The following is a 21,506-nucleotide window of genomic DNA, read 5'->3' as shown; positions in this document are numbered from 1 at the left end:
GCATGAAGCAATTACAAATTCTTATTCGCTAACAGACGTAATTAATAGACCTAACCTCAACTCCTCTGTTTTCAGTAATGTCAATACCGTACGACGTCATGTTTTAAATAGCTGATAGGGGAATCGGATGAGGCGATGAGGTGGAGCCGTTACAGCGAACGCACTGCACTTAAAATATCCGTTGCATGCGATATGATGAAGTGAATGCTTACCTTAAGCGAGCAGGTACCTTTACAATCCTGAAATTTAAACGAATACTGTGATTCTTTCTCCGTTTCTTTCATTTTCTCTCTCTCTCACGTTTCGAAAACATAAGAGACAGATGGCAGTACGATGTGCTACTTTCTTAAATGTATTTTCTTATGCTTAGCATAATTAGAACTTTCCACAAAGTCCTTACCGCAGAACTCGCACTTATAAGGCTTTTCGTTCGTGTGTATTCGTCTGTGTTTGGCGAGGTTGCCCCTGTGCGAGAACGCCTTGGTACACAAGTCGCACTGAAACGGTCGTTCCCCCGTGTGTACTCTTCGATGAGTGACCAGGTCTCCATTACGATAGAAAGTTTTGTTGCAGAATTCGCAATTAAACATTTTTTCCCCGGTGTGTACGCGTTGGTGTCTCAGCATCTGTCCATAATCGGAGAACCATTCGTCACAGATGTCGCATTTGTACGGTTTTTCTCCGGTGTGACTCCTGATGTGTCTCCTGAGATTGCCCAGCTTCGAGAAGGTTCTGCCGCACACAGAGCACCGGTGTTCCTCACCCCAGTGCAGCATGTGCTCGCCCAGACCCTCCACAGCCTCGAAACTCTCGCTGTACATGTCGTTTGTGTATGTCTCCGCTGCAAGGCCGCCATCTATCTGTATTTCTTCTAAACAAACCTCAGGTTCATTCACAAATTCAACATGATTTTCAATGTACATTTTAAGACTTTTCCGTACATATTCTTCGTCTTCTGACGAATTTTCAACATTAGTAGTAGTGTTATCACTGCAACAAAAAACAGAAGGGATCATGTATAAACAAAGGTCCAGGGACAGAACATTCTAAGTCACTTTTCTTATTTTACAGGGAGCATTTCTTGACTTCAATACACTGAAAAGTAGGGACCGGATTTTTAAGTTTTAAGAAGTCCATTTTAGATTACTGGAATAGACAAATAGGTTTTTTTAAGTTTTTTGCCCAAACTGTGAAAGGAGTCGCAAAAATTGCCTGATTGTTAAAAATGTCTTACACTTAGTCAGTTTTAAATAACATAACTTTTCTCTCGGTGGTAAAGTTGGAATCATTTCCAATCCATTTTCGTAATAAATGTGATTTCACTTGTTTTGGCATAGCTTGACAAAAATACAAAATATAAAAATTCAATGTTAACACCAGAAGAAGACAATGTGTGCGACTCTTGTAACCGCCCTAAATACCACAGTTTCTTTTATACGATAATTATAAGCAATCTAGGAAGAGCATCCATTAAAAATGTTCTGATTGGCTGCGTGAGAGACATTCTATTAGAGCGGTTTCTAGAAAAACAAATAATATTGCCAACATTTGAAAAGTTGTAGCATTGTTGAGGGACGTAAATCTTGATTCTTGTCAATTATCCCCTCGTTTAACCCACACTAACCTTGGCTCAATCTCTTCTACTACCATTTTGATCCAGAGAAAATACTCGTCTTTATTTAATGTATACTGTATGGAAGGAAATGTCTATAGTGAGTACTGCCAGCGCTTCTCATTGGATATGCTAGCACAGGACTTACATTCATATTCGTATGGTGTAAGAAAACAAAGACTAACGAAAGAAATTACATAATCAGCTGTCTCTTTCACACATTAAATTAAAATTTAATTAGATAATGAAAACTGGCATTCCATAATCATGAACTTCTGTGAAATAGAATATTCAGTCTGTGTGAGAGGGGAATATACCTGGAAAGTGATTTGTTAGGGTTTGTTGCTTTGTGCCTATTTAATCTTTTATTGCTGCTATCTCGAAGTTCTCTTCAATGTCTGCATTAGTAATTTTGTCTTTTGTACAGCAGACAGATGTTGGTAGAATATTAATCTGTCCACCTATTAATTTTACTTACTAGTCTGAGAAAAATCAAGTGAAAAAGTAAAAATCATACTGTCTCTCAGAAACTAGTGCATTTATTGTCTCGATGTTTACACGTGCACAAAGAGAAACTCAAAAAGTTTTGTTGGATGCACTTGCAGCGAGCTATGCGCATGTACATATCCATCGTGATTTTTGATACTGGTTTTTTGTTTTAGATGGTTATTTAACGACGCTGTATCAACTACTAGGTTACTTAGCACTGATGGAATTGGTGATAGCGAGATGGTATTTGGCGAGATGAGGCCGAGGATTCGCCATAGATTACCTAACATTTATCTTATGGTTGGAGAAAACCTTGAGAAAAACACAACCAATCGAGCCCGCGCCCGAGCGCAACTCCTGATCGGCAAGCAAGTGCCTTAGCTGACTGAGCTACGCTGGTGGCTGTTGATATTGCTGCTGTGAGTCTCGTTTCCAATGCAATTTAATCTTCACCCGGGGTGTGGACAGTACAGAAGATCCAGTGCGTTTTGTGGCTAGCTGATACGCAGTCAGACAAACGAGAAAATCAGTGCAACATAATGTTTGTTCCAGCAAACAATTCAGAACGTGTTTCGAACTATAGTCGCGACGCTGTTATTCCCGGCGTGACTCCTCCTCTTTGCTTACGTCTTAGGCAGTGAAGGCTCTATAAAGTCTCGGTAGGTAGCATCGTTCGCCATTTTTGTTCTTTCGTTGCCGAGTTACCACATGAGGAATCTATTTGCCACACCGTTAAACATTATCATGTCGTAGCTTCTATGATAATAACTCAAACGCACTGTAATTCAGCAAATAATTGAGCGGCAAATAACGTCCTCGTGTGCTTTCTGCGAACACCAACGAAAGAGCCAAAATGGCGGGCGATTATATTAAGTATTTATCCAGCCTTAGGAAATACGTCTTCATCAGCGAATCACAAGACGCACACGTTTAAATGTAGCCGATCTGCAACGCGATTGGCTGCCGGAAATTAGAGCGACGGGAGTATAATCACGAAATTCCTTTGATGCATGCGCCAGTTGTGTACAACAATGTCAGAACTAGTTCGAGATTTTACATTGTTGCAACATTTATTGAACTCTTCTTTTGCAGTCTTCGGAGTCTTTTTTAGTAGGTTATTTTACGACGCTGTATCAACATCTCAGGTTATTTAGCGTCTAAATGAGACGAAGGTGATAATGTCGGTGAAATGAGTCCGGGGTTCAGCACCGAAAGTTACCCAGTATTTGCTCAAATTGGGTTGAGGGAAACCCTCGGAGAAAACCTCAACCAGGTAACTTGCCTCGATCAGGATTCGAATCCGGGCCACCTTGTTTCGCGGCCAGACGCGCTAACCGTTACTCCACGGGTGTAGACTCGGAGTTTGTTCTCGTATTAAAATTATATTTAGCTTCCGAACTTAATTCTTCATAAAAAAATATCGCTATCATCTTCCAAATCACTCATCATGGAGTGTTCTTTTATTTTAACCTGCCTAGCCTCGAAGCATTTTATCTGTAACTTCGGATTAAACCATGTGCGCATGCGTCAGCTGTTCAGAATTCCCAGTTCCTGCTCTTCATCGAGAACCAATTTCACTCGTTTCAAACGAGTTCTAAATCCTGATATTCTCGCTTCAACTTGTATTTAACAGATGACTGCAGGAGCAGCAGTTATTCTACACAGCTAAGACAAGACGGGTACATGGTAAAGAAGAAGTCAACAACATACATGTGTGGATGCCCAGTTGGCAGCAAAGAGATCAAGATGCCAGAGCAAAATTTGACTCTTTAAGGGGAGAGGATGGTATTTTTTTAAAACATTTTTCCTATTTGATGTAAAATATTATTTTTTTGTATGTAGAGAGCTCATAGCTGTGGCAACTCAACCACATAAAATATTTTGAAAAAAAAAAAATTATTGGGAGGCCAAATTTGAAAAAAAAATATACCCAATGCAGGATTGTACTAAAACCGATATACCTAAATCGGTTTTAAAAATAGATTCAAACAATTTTTGGAATATATTTGCGAAGGCATGTTCTACAAACTGTCTGTAACAGAATTCTGATATTAGTCCCTACGTTTGTAAAAATAAACAATTAAAATTTAATAACAATTTTCTGATTTCCTTTCTTGCAAACCAACGGATGTATTTTTTAAAATGAAATCAATTAACAAAATTCTGTTACAGAGAAACTTTTCCTAATAGTCTAACGAATGTGTGTTCTAAATTTCATGCATGTATCTTTAATAGTTCAGAAATTCTATCCATTTTTGTCTGGCAATGAAGCAAAAAAAAAATGAAGTTACTGGAAACCGATAAAAGCGGGAGTGTGATTTAAAAACAACGTCTCAACATTCGATAAGGACACAAATACTCACAAAATTTTATGCTATGTATCCCACACATATCACAGGGTATTTTAAAGAATTTTTTTTTTTTAATTTACTCATTTTTCACCAAAAAAAATACCATCCTCTCCCCTTAAACAAAATATTTGCACCATATATTACAGTACGTGAATTACAGAAAAACAGTTGAAACCGAATACCCACCCATCCTGCCAGACCACATCATCATCTGCTGTGCCATCTCCATTCACTTCTTCTCTTCTGCTTGTGTTGAAGTACCAGCATTCCTGCTGCAAGTAACACGGTATGAATTAGTCACCAAGCACGAAATTAAGCACAAATGAACACCTTGACTGTTGGAATTAATCAAGTAGACAGAATTGTTTTACGGTCTTTACTGTAATAGGGATTGTTTTTAATTCATGATTTCGCGAACCACAGGGTCGCCAAATTGTGGATCATAAGCCACATCCGGCCCACCATGGCTTTTCATGCGCCCTACTTCTGTCTTTTTTCTTTCAAGAACTCATGTTACAGTTAAAATTAGATTCATATTATAAATTTTATTTTGTGTGTATGTATATTTATCTCTGTGTAGGCTATATTTGTGCGAGTACCTAATGACGAACATGTAATAATCTGTAACAGATTGTACAGGGAATAAATACAGATGCAAATAGGCCTACTAGCGATTTTATAGTTTTATTTCTCGAAAAAGACTCTTTTAGCGTGTTTCAACAGCGAAACCTGGATGCAGAAAATAAGATGGCTGAGACGTGACCATATATGGCAAGGTTTCTTGGGAACAGATACGTATTAAAGGGGCCACCCTCCTGATTGGTTGAATAGTATGTTACTAACGTTAAATATTTGCGTTACATTCTATGTAAAATACAGGGTGTCCGGGAAAGACCTGACGAAAAATAAATAACTATATCTCTGAAACTATTTCATTTATTGTCGTGAAGTTTTCACACTTACAAAGAGAAACACAATAAGTTTTAATGTACCTCTATATGAGCACCATTTGTGGCCAGGGCTATGTCCAGGCGATACTCAATCTCCTGCCACACATACGAAATCATCTCCGGTGTGACTAGTCTTATTGCTTCGTAGATTCGGCCACGTAACTCACGTCCTTCACAAACCCCACAGAAAGAAATCCAGTGGGGTTATGTCCGGCGACCATGATGGCCATGGTGTAGCTCCGCCTCTTCCAATTCAACGGTCGAGGAAAGCGCGCACAGTGTTAGCATAGTGTGGGGGCTCCGTCCTGTTGAAACACGGTTGCTGGTAGTTGGACAGCGTAATTTCGTAGCATATCCGGGTATGTGTTACCTGTTACTGTGAGCTCTTGTCCGTTTGGAAACGACGTTGTACACGCTTGACTGACTTAAATTCAGCCAGTCATAAAACGCATTCTGCTTTTTCTACTGTGGTAAACATTGTCCGGCCGTTCACTTGGTACACGCACAACTTGCATTCCCAGCTCTGACAGCAAGGCTGACTATATACGCTGCGCAGAACGAGCTTTTTCTCGTTTCTCCTAGCGCAATGGTATGCGCAAACTTATTGAGTTTCTCTTTCTAACTGTGAAAACATTGAGGTAATAACTGTAACAGTTTCAGATATGTAATTACTTCTTTTTCGTCAGGTCTTTCCCGGACACCCTGTATGTTGCCAAACTCTAAATTAACGACAGTTTTCTTAACAATACCACTGTATTTTTGGTTCAGGGAAATTACTCATCTGTCACCAATACTCATAAAAAATACAATACGAGGAAGGAAAAATGATATTAGGTCTATTTAATCTCTTCATTTTGGTAGCATTTACAGCTTATCGATTACCATACCGGTACTGAAAACGCCAATGAAATGACTTCTGTTGAATTTTTCATTTGCTAGAAAAGTGACTCTTCATAACTGCTTTCCATGAGTTTGACTGTGAAACTGAAACACATGAACTCAAAATTTCAAAAACAGTAGACATTCTGCCAATTTCAACATCAGAGTGCAAGAGATCATTCAGCATAATGAATGAAGTAATATAAAAAAAAGAGAAATGCTCTTCTAGTCTCACGGACAAGTGGGTTGATATATTATATTCAGTAGCAGTGTTGGCTCTCTACTTCAAGAGTTCAAACCCAGATCACATATAACTCATTGTTCACTCTTATAGGCTTTGACGACAAAACTGTTATCAGTTTCACTATGCTGCCATCTGTTAAAATCCTGATCACATATGCAACAAATTGGCCATCCCCATGTTAAAATTGGTAACATGTGGAAGAGAACAACCGCCAGAAACGCCACCGTCGATGAGAACGACCGCTAAATGGCAGTACAGTTGCTCCATGCAATTCAAATGAGAGTTATAACGTGACTTCTTATGTAGTAGCTAGATGGCAGCATAGTGAAATTGATCAAAGTTGTTGCCGTCAAAACCTATAAGGCTGAGCAATCTGTTATAACCCCCAGATGACAAATTATAATATAACTATTATCGCCGTGGTCTCGTGCTTAACATTCGGCAGGTCTTTGAAATTTAATTGCATTATTGTTTTCAATTTCTTGTGTCACCGCTCCAATCACTCGCCTCAATTTCAATATTGCAACCAATAAGCTGCTTCCATTATTAAATGACACCTACTTGTCTAATCCACGTGGACTATAACCGAGGCTGCAATGTGTTGTGCTGAGGACGAACATTAAGGTATGTGATTAAAAATTATTATTAAAGAGTTATTATTAAAGTTCAGAATGTCAACGTACTCGTATATGAAACAATAATAATAATAATAATAGTAATAATAATACTTACTTACTTTACTTACAAATGGCTTTTAAGGAACCCGAAGGTTCATTGCCGCCCTCACATAAGCCCGCCAGCGGTCCCTATCCTGAGCAAGATCAATCCAGTCTCTATCATCATACCCCACCTCCCTCAAATCCATTTTAATATTATCCTCCCATCTACGTGTCGGCCTCCCTAAAGGTCTTTTTCCCTCCGGTCTCCCAACTAACACTCTATATGCATTTCTGGATTCGCCCATACGTGCTACATGCCCTGCCCATCTCAAACGTCTGGATTTAATGTTCCTAATTATGTCAGGTGAAGAATACAATGCGTGCAGTTCTGTGTTGTGTAACTTTCTCCATTCTCCTGTAACTTCATCCCTCTTAGCCCCAAATATTTTCCTTAGCACCTTATTCTCAAACACCCTGAACCTATGTTCCTCTCTCAGAGTGAGAGTCCAAGTTTCACAACCATACAGAAGAACCGGTAATATAACTGTTTTATAAATAATAATTATAATAATAATAATAATAATAATAATAATAATAATAATAATAATGATAATAATAATAATAATGATAATAATAATAATAATAATAATAATAATAATAATAATAATAATAATAATAATAATAATAATAGCCATTTAACAATATAACAAACTAGTGCTTATTCTTATCGAGGAAGTAGACGTGACAACGTGACGCTTAGAGTGAAACCTACAGAGCAACAATCGGTCGGCAAAATTATGTTTTAAAAGCACACCGCAAATTGTTGTATGAGGCCGCGGCGATAATACCATTTAAATTGCATGGAGGAACTACTGTACTTCCATCTAGCGGTCGTTACTAATAGACAATGGCGATCCTGGTGATTGTTCTCTTCCACATGTTACCGTTTTTAACACGGCAAATCCCGGGTAATATTTTGGCGAATCCTCAGACCTCACCTCATATGACTACATCTCGCCAAAATATTGTAAAAAATTGCACAAAATTGTAGAAAATTACTAAATTGTAAAACTGTAAAAATTTGTAAAAATTGTAATTGTAATATTGTAAAATTTTGACTTGTTCCACATCTCAAAGCTTCATTGCTCATGTAAGATCTGTGGAATAAAATAAATGAATGAATGAATGGATGAATGAATGAATGAATGGATGGATGAATGAATGAATGAATGAATGAATGAATGAATGAATGAATGAATGAATGAATGAATGAAGATGGCCAATCTGTTATGTGATCAGGGGTTCCACTTAATTTTTTTTCCGACTACAACACCGGATAAATTAAAAAAACATTCATACTCTCTTCTACAAAAAATTAATAATTAAGCCTACTCAGCGAAACCCTATCTCATCATGAATTCACACGTAGGCCTATTTACGTCAAGGAGTGAAGAAATATAATTAAACAATTACAAATTAAAGTACTGTAGAAGAATAGCTAGATCGCTCATATATTTTCAGCGCAACAAAATGTTGCTTAATAACTGGAGATTAAAAAAAATGGCTTTCAAGAGAGACAAAGAAAAAAGTTAATTTGAACCAAAACACAAAACTATGCTCACCAGTTCTTCTTTGACTTCGACAAACGTGAACGGCAGCAAAGGCGCTTCCGATTCGCTGCTGTTCTCAGCCTCCATGCTGAGCGAAGGACTGGAAGTACTCGAAGAACACCTACCGGTATGTACGTTACACCTTCTTTAACAAATCTCATAGAGCTGGCAGCACTGAAGCCGGTATCTGCACGAGGTACAGCATGGCAAATAAGATTCCTTTTCGCAGAAATAAGTGGTCTTCAAGAATGACGAATTTAGGGTTCGTAACTTAAACTACGGTTTGGCTACGGCGATCTGCGCCGACGATCATCGCTGGCGATCTTCGCTGGGATTCTGTCCCTTTGATTTGAATGTGCATGGTTTCTTTACGGCGATGAACGTCAACGAACGTCGCTGGGCTTGACGAACATTGTCGGCGTTTGCCTTGGAGGCAAAAACTGGCGATCATCGCCGAGAAACCAATTGTAAAGTTACAGTAGGTCATGAATTAATAGTGCATTATGCAACGAGCCTATAGTGATAATAATTAAGAATCGAGTATGGATATTTATGAAACTCGCTTGCGCTCGTTTCATAATTTTCATACGAGCTTCTTAATTACAATTACAGGCGAGTTTCATACGACTTTTTATGCTCGACCATATTTCTAACTTGAAATTACCGGTATTCAGATGTATACATTTTATTTGTATCTGACAAGATCGGAAGTGACCTTGTTCTAGGTCGTGAATTGTGAAATGTGCGCAGACGCGAAAGTATTGATTTTTTCCGAGGAACAATAATGTCATTGACCTTGACGTAGTCCCGTTAAACTTGATAATATTATAACCTTGATTATTGAATTCGACATTGAAAAACGAGATGACAAATTGAATTTATTTGAATATTATTTACAATTAACGCTAATTATTATAGTAACAGAACATAACCTTCTGCGACAGTATTAGATTTCCAGCCTCAGTGACTTTTCGCTAATTCTCTTTCGATTGCATATCCGAGAATAATCGATACTTGCGGTTTTATAACGGTACAAAGCTGACTTGTCATTGGCTGAACACATGTAAGCGGAGTTATCATTGGCTGAAGACCTGTACTTTAATGAGTAGGTGTACTTTAATGACATGCATTAAAGGACTGCTACCAGGTGTATAATTAGTACATTTCGGCATGGTCGAGCATAAACCATTTAATAACATGTGATTTATACATCATACATACCATAATGGCAGTAAAACAGAAATCTTTCTGCAATTTCTCCACTAATGAAGACGAGATATTAATTGATTAAACACAAATCCCTGTTCGACATGAGCCAAAAAGAAGAACCAACGTAAACAATAACAAATCTATATTTTGCAACAACCAGAACTGTTAATACAATTGAGTAAAGTGATTCATAATTGAAGAACACACACACGATGCGGCAGATTTAGCTTCTGAAGCAAAAGTTTGAGTGTGAAACAGGAAGGGAAGTGGAATTCCGAGTGAAGGAGAGAAGTGCAACAACCTCCATCTCACATTATTTTTTTATTTGTAACATTATTTCCTAAATAAATGCTCCTAAATGAAAAATAATAACATTGTAAAAAGTAAAAATAAAGTGTTTATATCACTGGTTTTTACCTTAAAGTTATGCTTATCTTTCAGCTGGGCTTATTGGTTTGTGAATAAATTTTGTGGGTAATTTTACAATATCATTTTCAATTGAACTTAAAACAAAATGAAATTGTTCGGGAGAAAGTCTGAAATATTCCTTAAAATTGGTGGGTTCATTTTCAAGATGTCTTAATATCAATGAATTAAAAGACCCCTCTGTATATCTATTTCTAAACATGACATTAACTACTTTAAAGATCCGTACCTGTTTTTCAAGGCAAAACTTATATTATAACGTTATCGTATTGTCATCCACTTATCAGCTGATCAGACATGGTCAACTATATAAAACAATTTACTATCCACCTACGAAGTTCGCCGGTAAAGAAACCACTCTCTGACGATGATCGCTGGCGATTTCAATCGTCAGCTATGTTCGTTCGGCGAAGATCGTCGTAGCCAAACCGTAGCTTTATTTCATTAACGAACAAGAAAATATAGCGTATATAAATAAAATATATGAAATAAGTTTTTAAACAAATAAAAATATATAATCTTGCACGAATTATTTCTATTTAACTTCGCTGTGTTTTATATGAAGAATTAAACAGAAAACTAAAGTAGATAACTTTGCATAAAGGATTGAAAAAAGCAATTATTGCACATAATATTTTTCGGTTACGAGCAGGGAAATGACAGAATCAAAGACAGAAGCTCGCGAAAAGTTAAAGCTAGAAACATAGCGATGATTAAATTCTTGCCACATGTGTATAAATTTATTAAACAGAATTTCAACATTAACGACTGATCATTGTTGAAGCGCACGACCGGCTGAACTTAGCGTCAGATATTAATTATTTGACAGTTACCCGCTATAGTAGCAACCGTACGCTACTGATACACAGAAACTGGAACAGACATAATGGCCAAGGATCCAGTGTGCAGTGACAAGAATATCTATGTCGACAATACGAATACAGCATTAAGAAAGGGATTTAATTAAATGTAACAATGTAACCGAGTACTGTGCAGTATTGGTTATCACGTTCGCCTTCTATCCGGCAGATCGGGGTTCGATTCCTCGAACTGGCTCTACTAATGGGTTTTTCGTGGTTTTCCAAATCCTGCTAGGGAAATGCTGGGATTTGCAATTAAAAACGGACACGATCCATCTCCATTCCAATCCTATTCTATTCCAGCAGTCCAGGTTCGATCCCTGGCCGTGTAATGGATTCTGTGATGGACAATTATTTCTCGAGGTACTCCCGTTTCCCTCCCACCAACAAACACGGCCGCCCTTCATTTTATCTATCATCTTACTCACAAAAATGGCTTTTAGATAATCCGGAGGTTCATTGCCACCCTCAAATAAGTCCGGCATCAGTCCCTATCCTGAGCAACATTAATCCAGTCCCTATCATCAAATCCCACCTCCCTCAAATCGATTTTAATAGCATCTTCTATCTAAGTCTCGCCCTCCCAACTAACACTTTATATGCATTTCTGGATTCGCCCATACGTGCTACATGCCCTGCCCATCTCAAAGGTCTGGATTTAATGTTCATAATTATGTCAAGTGAAGAATACAATGCGTGTAGTTCTGTGTTGTGTAACTTTCTCCATTCTCCTGTGACTTTATCTTCCTTAGCCCCAAATATTTTCCTAAACATCTTATTCTCAAATATCCTTAACCTCTGTTTCTCTCTCAAATTCAATGTCGCAAATTTCTAGCGCAATAATTAACAATAGGTCGCTAACAGAAACAACAACAACCAAATTTCTTGGCTTAAAAATCGATAATGTGTTAAATTGGAAAAATCATATTAAAGAAATTACCCCCAAACTAAATTCAGCATGTTTTGCTATTAGATCTATGCAAAAGATAGTAAATATCAATACCTTAAAAACAATATACTTTGCATACTTCCACTCGGTAATGAGTTTTGGAATAATATTCTGGGGAAATTTCACAGATAGTAACAGTATATTCCTATTACAAAAAAGAGTAATTAGAATAATAGTAGGTGCCAAATCTAGGGAATCGTGTAGGACTATTTTCAAAAAATTACAAATAATGCTCAGTATATCTTTTCATTAATAATCTTCCTCGTATGTAATCGTGAAAACTTTGTAACTAATTCAACAGTTCATAGCATAAATACACGTCAAAAAATGACTTTCATACTCCATCGGCAAGTCTATCGTGCTATCAAAAAGGAGTGCGTTATATGGCAGTAAAAATTTGTAATAGCCTCCCTATCGATATAAAAAAATGAAACTCGAAACATAAGATTATTTAGGGCCAAATTAAAGATACAGCAATGCAGTAAGCACCAATAGACATGTGATCTCTCCAAGTTTTGTTACTACCTTAAAAGTTCTCCACATGTGAACCTCTGGTCACATGGCACATACCTAGGCGATATTCCAATTCCTCCCACATTGTGCAGCATGTCGCCATCTGTTGCTGCACCGCAGCTGTGATGCCAACACTGTAGCTCCTGCAGGTTACTACTCAAAGGAGAATCTTTGTCCTTCACATAATCCCACAGGAAAAAATCACAGGGCAGTACAGAGACCACTTCATCAAGTACTGGTCTTAGGCAGTGCACTGGCCAAACGAACATTGAGGGATATGCTTGTTGAGGTGCTTATACACTTCATGGTGGAAATGAGGTGCTGCACCTCTTGCTGAAAAATGAACTCGTCTTCCTCTTCCTGCAGTCATGACAGAAAGACGAGCTGCAAAATCCAGGATACAACAAGCTGAGGTTTCAATAGCGCCATTTTCTAACACATTTTCCAACAATAGCCAGTACATACGGTATTATCGCGGCGGCCTCATGGTTAACATGTCGGCATCATGCAATAACGTGCGGTGTGCTTTTAAAACATAATTTTGTCGACCGATTGTTGCTCTGTAGGTTTCACTCTAAGCGTCACGTTGTCACGTCTACTTCCTCGATAAGAATAAGCATTAGTTTGTTTGTTATATTGTTAAATGGCTATTATTATTATTATTATTATTATTATTATCATTATTATTATTATTATTAATTTCATATACGAGTACGTTGACATTCTTAACTCTTAATAATAACTCTTAATAATAATTTTTAATCACATACCTCAATGTTCGTCCTCAGCACAAGACATTGCAACCTCGGTTTTAGTCCACGTGGATTAGACAAGTAGGTGGAAGCAGCTTATTGGTTGCAATATTGAAATTGAGGCGAGTGATTGAAGCGGCGACATAAGAAATTGAAAAAAATAATACAAGTAAATTTCAAAGACTGCCGAATGTTACCTATGAGAGCGCGGCGATAATAGCTGCATGTTTAATAAACTAAGCGACAACTGTATGGAGACTGTGTTCCTACAGCTTTCATACTTTCCAAAACAAAAACATATTAAAATCGGAGCAATGATTCTGGAACATTTCCCCGATTAACAAGATCTCGGTCAGCGCGTCTGTGCGCGAAACCAGGTGGCCCGGGTTCGAATCCCGGTCGGGGCAAGTCACCTGGTTGAGGTATTTTCCGGGGTTTTCCCTGGACCCAATACGAGCAAATGCTGGGTAAGTTTCGGTGCTGGATCCCAGACTCATTTCACCGGCATTATCACCTTAATTTCATTCAGACGCTAAATAACCTAGATGTTGATACAGCGTCGTAAAATAACCCAATAAAATAAATAAAAACAAGATCTTCAGAAGTATTATAACAGTATCTACACTAAAATAGGTTGTGAAGGTTGTCAGAATAGTTTTAAAAACATATTACAGTGAAGAGAAGATAAAAACGAGAATTATATACGTTTATTATATTGCTTTAAAAATGTTACATCACAAGAGCAGAATAGATTGGTAGGGGGCACACTAATTACTACGAACTATAAAACTCAACAACACTGTACTTATAATCAACATGCTGATATATTTCAATTACTGGAAAATTAAACCGATCTATATGACATCACATTTCAACATTTGTTTACTAATTACACATTCATTGCTAAGTACCCTCAGTGCTTTAAACATCCTCTGCATTTTACATGGATTTGGAGCATTTCAAGTGTAGCTAGTTTTGGAGAGGATGCTCATGTTTTATTAACACTACAGGAGACACAGTTACATTGCTACAATGAATTCAGTTTCCTTGAGTTTAACAACAATTTCGCAAACACAATCAAAACAAATGAAATAGAATAATAAGTGTAACTTTATTGTTAAATTGTATTAATCATAACGCCAAGAAAGATGGAGATAATTTATTATTAATTATTGTAGTCGCGACGCTGTTATTCCCGGCGTGACTCCTCTTTGCTTACGTCTTAGGAAGTGAAGGCTCTATAAAGTCTAGGTAGGTAGTATCGTTCGCCATTTTTGTTCTTTCGTTGCCGAACTACCAGACGAGGAATCTATGTGCCACACCGTTAAACATTATCATGTCGTAGCTCCTATGATAATAAATCAAACGCACTGTAATTCAGCAAATAATTGAGCGGCAAATAACGTCTTCGTGTGCTTTCTGCGAACGCCAACGAAAGAGCCAAAATGGCGGGCGATTATATTAAGTATTTATCGAGCCTTAAGAAATGAATAACGTCTTCCTCAGCGAATCACAAGACGCACACGTTTAAATGTAGCCGACCTGCAACGCGATTGGCTGCCGGAAATTAGAGCGACGGGACTATAGTAATTTGTAGAAGGTTGTTTCCGATCTCTGATAACGAATTTGAATGGAGTCATGTGCGTCAGGAGTCACACGACAGCTGAACTGTGGCGCGAGGTGACAGACCAGTAGTGAGTGATCTCATAGTCAGAGTGCACGGCGATTCATAGCAGAAATTCCCAAGAAAATCGAGAGCCTTTTTGGGAGGGGTACAATACGATCCTTTCCAATGCAAAGTACAGTTAAGTGAAAATAAAAGAAGCCTGCAATAAACGAGGTTTCGTTATTATCAAGAAACGCAACTTCTGTGTACTTAATAAAATTGGTAAAGCTCGAATGGAATTAATTTGTATCATCTCGTGGGGTGTGGCGATTTTGCTAGCTTTTTCCACTCTGGAATTAATCCCATCCGAGCTTTGCCAGTCTTATTAGGGACACACAGGATGCCTTTCTTGGAAATAACGAAACCACGTTTTTTGCAGGCTCCTATGTTTTTCACGTAACTGTACTTGGCATCGGCAAGTGTTGTTATGTACCCCTCCCAAAAAGGCTCGATTTTCTTGGGCACTGCTACTGTGATACATCGTGCACTCTGATTATGAAATCACTTAAGGTACGGTCACACGTCGCTACTTTTGCTGCGCAACTTTTGTACTGCAGCTGCAGAAGTTGCGTGTCGTGTTCACACGTAAGCCAAAAGTAGCACGCTGCACGCTACTTTTCGTGCTGCGCAACCCGAGTGCTGCAAAAGTTGCAACTGGAGGTTGCGAGTCTGTTCACACGCAAGGCGCTACTTTTGCAGCCGCAGTCATGCTGCAGGTTTCCATCTCCGTGTTGACTTCTCAATATACATTTTGTGGTTATGTTCGCATTATTAAGAAAGTAATGCAAAAGCTTCTTTATCTATTATTTGCTTTTCTGTCGTATGTAGTATTCAGAAATTGGCATTATTTTTACTATAAAGCTTTTAAAAACGCCTATATACTTAAATGATAACCAACAGCATATTCACGTAATCAATGTTGGCAACCCTCCTGTTTGAAACTACGCTACAGAAAATTAAAAGTGAATTATATCGTCAGCAAATATGCTCAGACTGTGTTGTGTATTTAATAACTGTTACAAATAATTTATTTTCATCACATTTAACATTAAAATACATCCAAACAATAAAAGTATCATTGGCACATTTGGGTGGCAACACTGGTTGCAACCGCAGCAAAAGTTTCAACAAAACCGATATCAAAAATGCTGCGGCTGCAACCCTGAGAACCCTGTTCACACGTCGCTACTTCTAAGCTGCGCGCAGCATGAAAAAGTAGCGAGCAGCAGGTTCGACAGCCGCTACTTTTCAGGTTGCACCGTTGGTCACACGTCGCAGTACAAGAGTTGCGCAGTTTTTTGTACTGCAGCGCTGCAAAAGTAGAGCCGTGTGACCGTACCTTTACTACTGGTCTGTCATCTCTCGCCGCTGTCGGTGTGATTCCTGACGCACATGACGTCATTCAAATTCGTTATCAGAGATCGGAAACAACCCTGTATTATCTACACATATACAGAAAAACAGATTATCACATTGTTTTACATGGAATATGTCTGTAGGTCTGTATCACGTTAGCTAGAAGTTCACGGGGTGAATTTCTTCTCGTCCGAAACTTCGTTTGTCACTTGACACCTCTCGCATATATGAGTGATGTGTACGTGTCTCTTGCACATAAAATGACGACAGATGTCGCACCTGATCGTCGTCGTCACGTTTTTCCCACGTCCACACGCTACACACCGACCCCTCTTCCTGGATACAGGCTCCTCAGCCTCTTCAACTTCTTCAATTCGCGGTTCCTTGTACTTCTGCAGAAATGTTGCAATGTGAGTAGGAAGTGAAGGAATTTTAGCTCTCTCGATAAGACGAGGCTTTAAAAGGGAAAGTGACATTTCTTTCAGAAAAATCCTTCTATTGCTTCTCTGATTGGCTTCATTTGCACAATATATTATTTGGGCATTAATGCCAGCGATGTCCAAAAGCGAATAGAATATCACCAACGGCCATCTCCTTGTCACACGAGCAACGGAGTATCTCCCACACATTTGCTCGATCGTGTCGACTGCACCTTTCGTGGAGTTATAATCTAACAAAATGTGTGGCTTTCCAGTATCTTCATCCACGGTTCCATCGTCATGCATAGTGGATAACAGTATGACAGCTTTGTTTCTCTTTGGCACGTAGGATACTAGAGTCATGTCCTTTTGAAACCCGAACATTGAGGACTGTACTGCTCGACCTCTGTGAGGCGTAAATTCCTGGGGAATCTCCATCTTGTTTTTCTTCAGTGCACCAATACAAGTGAGTCCCTTTTTCTTCAAAGACACAGCAAGGGCGTAACTAGAGTACCAGTTGTCCATAGTGACATTTCTGTTAGATCCCTCAAGATGAGAAACGAGTCTTTCTACAATATCATTAGGAGAAACAGACGCCTCGAAAGGCCCTGGTGGTTGTTTCCCGCAATATACTTCAACATTATTCGTGAAGAAAGTTATGGCATCTGCTAAAACAAAGATCTTGATCCCATATCTAGTTGGTTTGTTCGGAAGATACTGTAAGAATGAACAACGGCCACGAAACGCTTGTAATTTTTCATCTACTGTTACGAAGTCACTTACGTTGTAAGAATTCTTACAGTTCGCCACAAACTGATCAAGGATCGTGCGTATAGCAGCTAATTTATCGCTAACTCTTCTTTCCTGTCTGGTTCTCTTATCGTCGAAGTGAATACAACGTAGCAGAAACAGGAATCTCTTGAAGCCCATTACCGCTCTTGTTATTTCAATCCCTGACCCATCCACGGCCCACAGTTCAGTGACGTCAGTGTGGTTTGCTTTCTTGACCCCTATCAGATACAGCAGTCCCATCAGCGCCATCATCTCGCTCCTTGTGGTCTCCCTCGCGTCTCTCTCTCTAGAGTATTTAGCGCTTATCCTTTCGTTTTGCATATAGATATTTGTGTAGCCCACAATTTCGTCAATCATTTCAAGTGAAATCATTTTCGTAAATGCATCTACTTCACTTGTTACTCCTTCCGAAAAAGATTTCGGTCCTGGATAATTGTTTACAATATTTCTACTTTTAGTCTTGCCGCTTGCTGAAGAACAAGTTTTGTTCCATCTGCACTTTTTGTCCCTTCCAATAAAACAATTAATTAATTGGGTGGAAGAAGATTGCTCGTTGTCTTCATTTGAATTGGAATCATATTCTTGCTCAGATTCTGACTCGTGGTCACTTCTTGTAATGACTTCTTCTTCACCTTCTTCTTCATCGTCATTGTCTGCTCCACGGTGGAATTCTGAATCTTCGTTGAGTAGACCATTTATTTCATCGTCTACCAGATATCTTCCTGCCCTGGATTGAACAAGCATTTTTGTTGTTTAGTCAACTGTTCGAAGACAGGTTTTGATCTCATGAGTGACACCAATGAGACACTACTCATGAAGCAACTAAGTCAAGAGATAATGGGGTAGAGTGGTCAGTTCCTTTCCCCCTGAACAAGCATTAGGCCCATAACACACTTGCAGAGTTTTCGCCAGCGAGAAATGTGTTGCGAGAAAATTAAAAAATTGATAACATGCATTCAAATGGACGTCCACACACTGGAAGAGATTCTCGTTCGAGGCAAAAACCTCGCGCGAGTTTCTCGCTGGAATCGGTAGCTCAGCGAATTTTCTTGACACATTTATCAAAGATGTTTGACATTTATACTCTTTATGACGATTGAATGTAGAAAACGATATCACAGGTGGCGATGAATTGTATTGTTTTTATTTGAAAATGAGGAAAGATGGCTGATAATTGCAGTCAGAAACTTATCGAACTTGTACGATGTCACCCGTAGGCCTATTTATATGATACACGGGATGAAAAGTATAAAAACACGAAACTTAAAGAAGAAATCTGGAGACAAATATCAGATTATCTGAAAATAAATAGGGTTATATTTTATTTTGATAAGATTTAATAGTATTAATTAAACATTTGAAATAATTTATCTATATGTCTTAACAGTTTACATAATTTTAATCAGAATATAGCAAAGAATCCTCTATCATATCATGAATGGCAAAAAACTGAGGTCCATTCAACCTGAAATAACGACTAAACGTATCATCATTCAAATCGAAACCAGTGTCCAAAACTCGCCCTTATTTTCGTAAGATACAATGTGATTTTCAGATATTTCTGGCTTTAATTTTAGGCCTACTTTTTCTTTTCATTAACAAAATATGTTCATGTAACTCCATTTCCTCATCGTCTGAATACTGATTCAACATAGCGTTCGTACGTAATTTGTAAAGTACGACAATATACTTACAGGTTATATATTTAAGTACGACAATATACGTAAATACATACCCTATAATATTTCCTCCAACGAGTGATTACTATAATAAAAAAAATGATTTCTACATGAAGGCAGTGCATAGCTGATCATAGCGAGGTGTGATCTGTGATAGCGAGAACTCGCCAAGTGTGTGGAGGAAGGCTCTTCGCCTCTTTCTCGCAACACATTTCTCTCTAGCGAAAACTCTTCAAGTGTGTTACGGGTCTTAGCCTATATATATATATATATATATATATATATATATATATATATATATATATATCAAGTACACATACAATATTTAACATTATTATTTACATATGAATTAAACCATAAAAATTTAAATAACTAAAATCACTCACATTACAGGAAGGGTGGCACACTTTATACACTGTCTACTGTTATTGATATTTACTGTATCCTATTTTAAATGAAGAAAACAAGCATAACACGACCGCTCGTGAAAGCTAGCCTATAATTATAGCCTTGACGGAAAACGTACAGCAAAGCAAGCTCTTGAGATGAACCTTCACGTCGGCGATATTGACATACTCCATACATATGAGAAAAAAAATGGAGAAACACGGCCATCTGGATCTTCACCATTCCGATCATTTGCGTGACGCAATAATAAAGCTTGATTAGAAGTTAACATTGAGATTTACATGCAGAAACATCGAAGAAGACATTCTCTCATGTCATTCTACTGAAGGTATTGAAATTTATATTTCGTAACAATCCTTCTGCATGTTGTTAGCATGTATGCATGTCCAATGCAAATATTAGAAGTACGTACAAGGCTCTCTCTCTGTCAGTTATGTGACAATATTTTTCATACAAAATCACAGCTTACGTGACATGCCAAAAGTACCGGCGAGAGATCAAATCTGAGCCATGCGTCCAGATGCTTCATGTTCGAGTCAAAAAACTGAACATTTCATTCCAAAAACGTTACAAAGAGACAGAAAACTCAACATGAAGCTATCTGATTTCTTCTTAAAGTAGCCTACCGGTAATGTTTAATGGACACTGTCACATTTTGTTACCGTATCTTGCTTATAACTAAGCTTAGTATTCCTGCTACCAAAAGACTCAAGTTGCGGGTAAATAGTCTATATAGTAGGTGGAACCCAGATGATGCAGCAGAGAAAGAGACAGACAACCATGTTCTTACTGCATGTTCGTAGAGTACATCCAACCTGAAATAAAAGTAGAACAACTATCATCTAACGGCGCAACGGCCCGAAGTTGGTCAGGGCCTACCCAGCGAATAGGGATTATATAGGGATTCGCGTCGGTACCTTTGATGTAGCCGGACTGATTTCAATGACCTTCAAGCCAGCTAGAGCGTGAGATTCTGCTTTCTCCCTAGAGTTGGCGCTGACATCACACCAGCTAGCAGTCGACACAGCGGAAATATAACACATATAATTAATACATCTAGGTACATTATGTACTCAAATAAAATAAATTGGATCCATAAAATAATAAATCCGTCATTAACTGTAATGTCTAGACTCTAGAGTTCCTTTATAATGAGAGTTGAGACGTTGACCCCAACAACAATTAAAATATGTAATGATTTGATAGCACTGAAAATGGAAAAACAAAACTCTTATGAGAAGTAAAACCTTTATTATATTATATACAAATATTAAACGAATTCGATACTTAATTTTATAACGTATTATATTATTTTATAATTTATTATATCTTAAATATAAAATATTATTATTACAACTAGTAATCATGAGAGAAATAAGGAAAAGCTGTTAACTTGAATTTATTTGAAGCAAAGCGTTACTGGATTATGCAATAAGGTAGGCGATGTTTGGATCCTGTGTCTCAACTCTATACTCAATTATTATCTTAGCGTATGCTCGATTACACTAACCTCTAGCGCTTGAAAGTGGAACTAAACGCCGGCGCACAGAGAAACAAAACACAGGAAAATTCGCTGTGTCCATTCTTTATAATCCCTATTCGCTGGCCTACCTGCGTGACAAACATTTTTCTTCATAAAGTATGGGTACAAAGTGCTGACGGAGTTGGGGCTCGCTTGGAATA

At 38.1% G+C, this 21,506-nt stretch overlaps 3 protein-coding genes across 3 annotated transcripts in view; 1 reads left to right on the top strand and 2 right to left on the bottom strand.

Moving 5' to 3' along the window:
- Positions 1-214: 214 nt before the first annotated feature.
- On the bottom strand, positions 215-9,165 carry LOC138698667 (zinc finger protein 468-like). The gene is made up of 3 exons (XM_069824813.1): positions 8,807-9,165; positions 4,639-4,724; positions 215-990 (listed from the first exon to the last, which is right to left on the bottom strand). Exons 1-3 carry the CDS (start codon positions 8,879-8,881, stop codon positions 339-341), a joined length of 813 nt encoding a protein of 270 aa, XP_069680914.1. The 5' UTR covers positions 8,882-9,165; the 3' UTR covers positions 215-338.
- Positions 9,166-16,118: 6,953 nt separating this feature from the next.
- On the bottom strand, positions 16,119-20,011 carry LOC138698665 (piggyBac transposable element-derived protein 4-like). The gene is made up of 2 exons (XM_069824811.1): positions 19,802-20,011; positions 16,119-18,463 (listed from the first exon to the last, which is right to left on the bottom strand). Coding segments are annotated over exons 1-2 (1,773 nt in total). The 5' UTR covers positions 19,804-20,011; the 3' UTR covers positions 16,119-16,692.
- Positions 20,012-20,044: 33 nt separating this feature from the next.
- The window catches only part of LOC138698666 (zinc finger protein 468-like), a 28,372-nt gene continuing 26,910 nt past the window's right edge, over positions 20,045-21,506 (top strand). The window contains exon 1 of the mRNA XM_069824812.1: positions 20,045-20,151. The gene's annotated coding sequence lies outside the window, so the exon portion shown is untranslated. The remainder of the gene's footprint in view (positions 20,152-21,506) is intronic.

This window comes from Periplaneta americana, chromosome 4, assembly GCF_040183065.1.
Source record: "Periplaneta americana isolate PAMFEO1 chromosome 4, P.americana_PAMFEO1_priV1, whole genome shotgun sequence".
NCBI lineage: Eukaryota > Metazoa > Arthropoda > Insecta > Blattodea > Blattidae > Periplaneta > Periplaneta americana.
The sequence above is the reverse complement of the archived record's forward strand: the minus strand, read 5'-3'. Positions and strand labels throughout refer to the sequence as shown.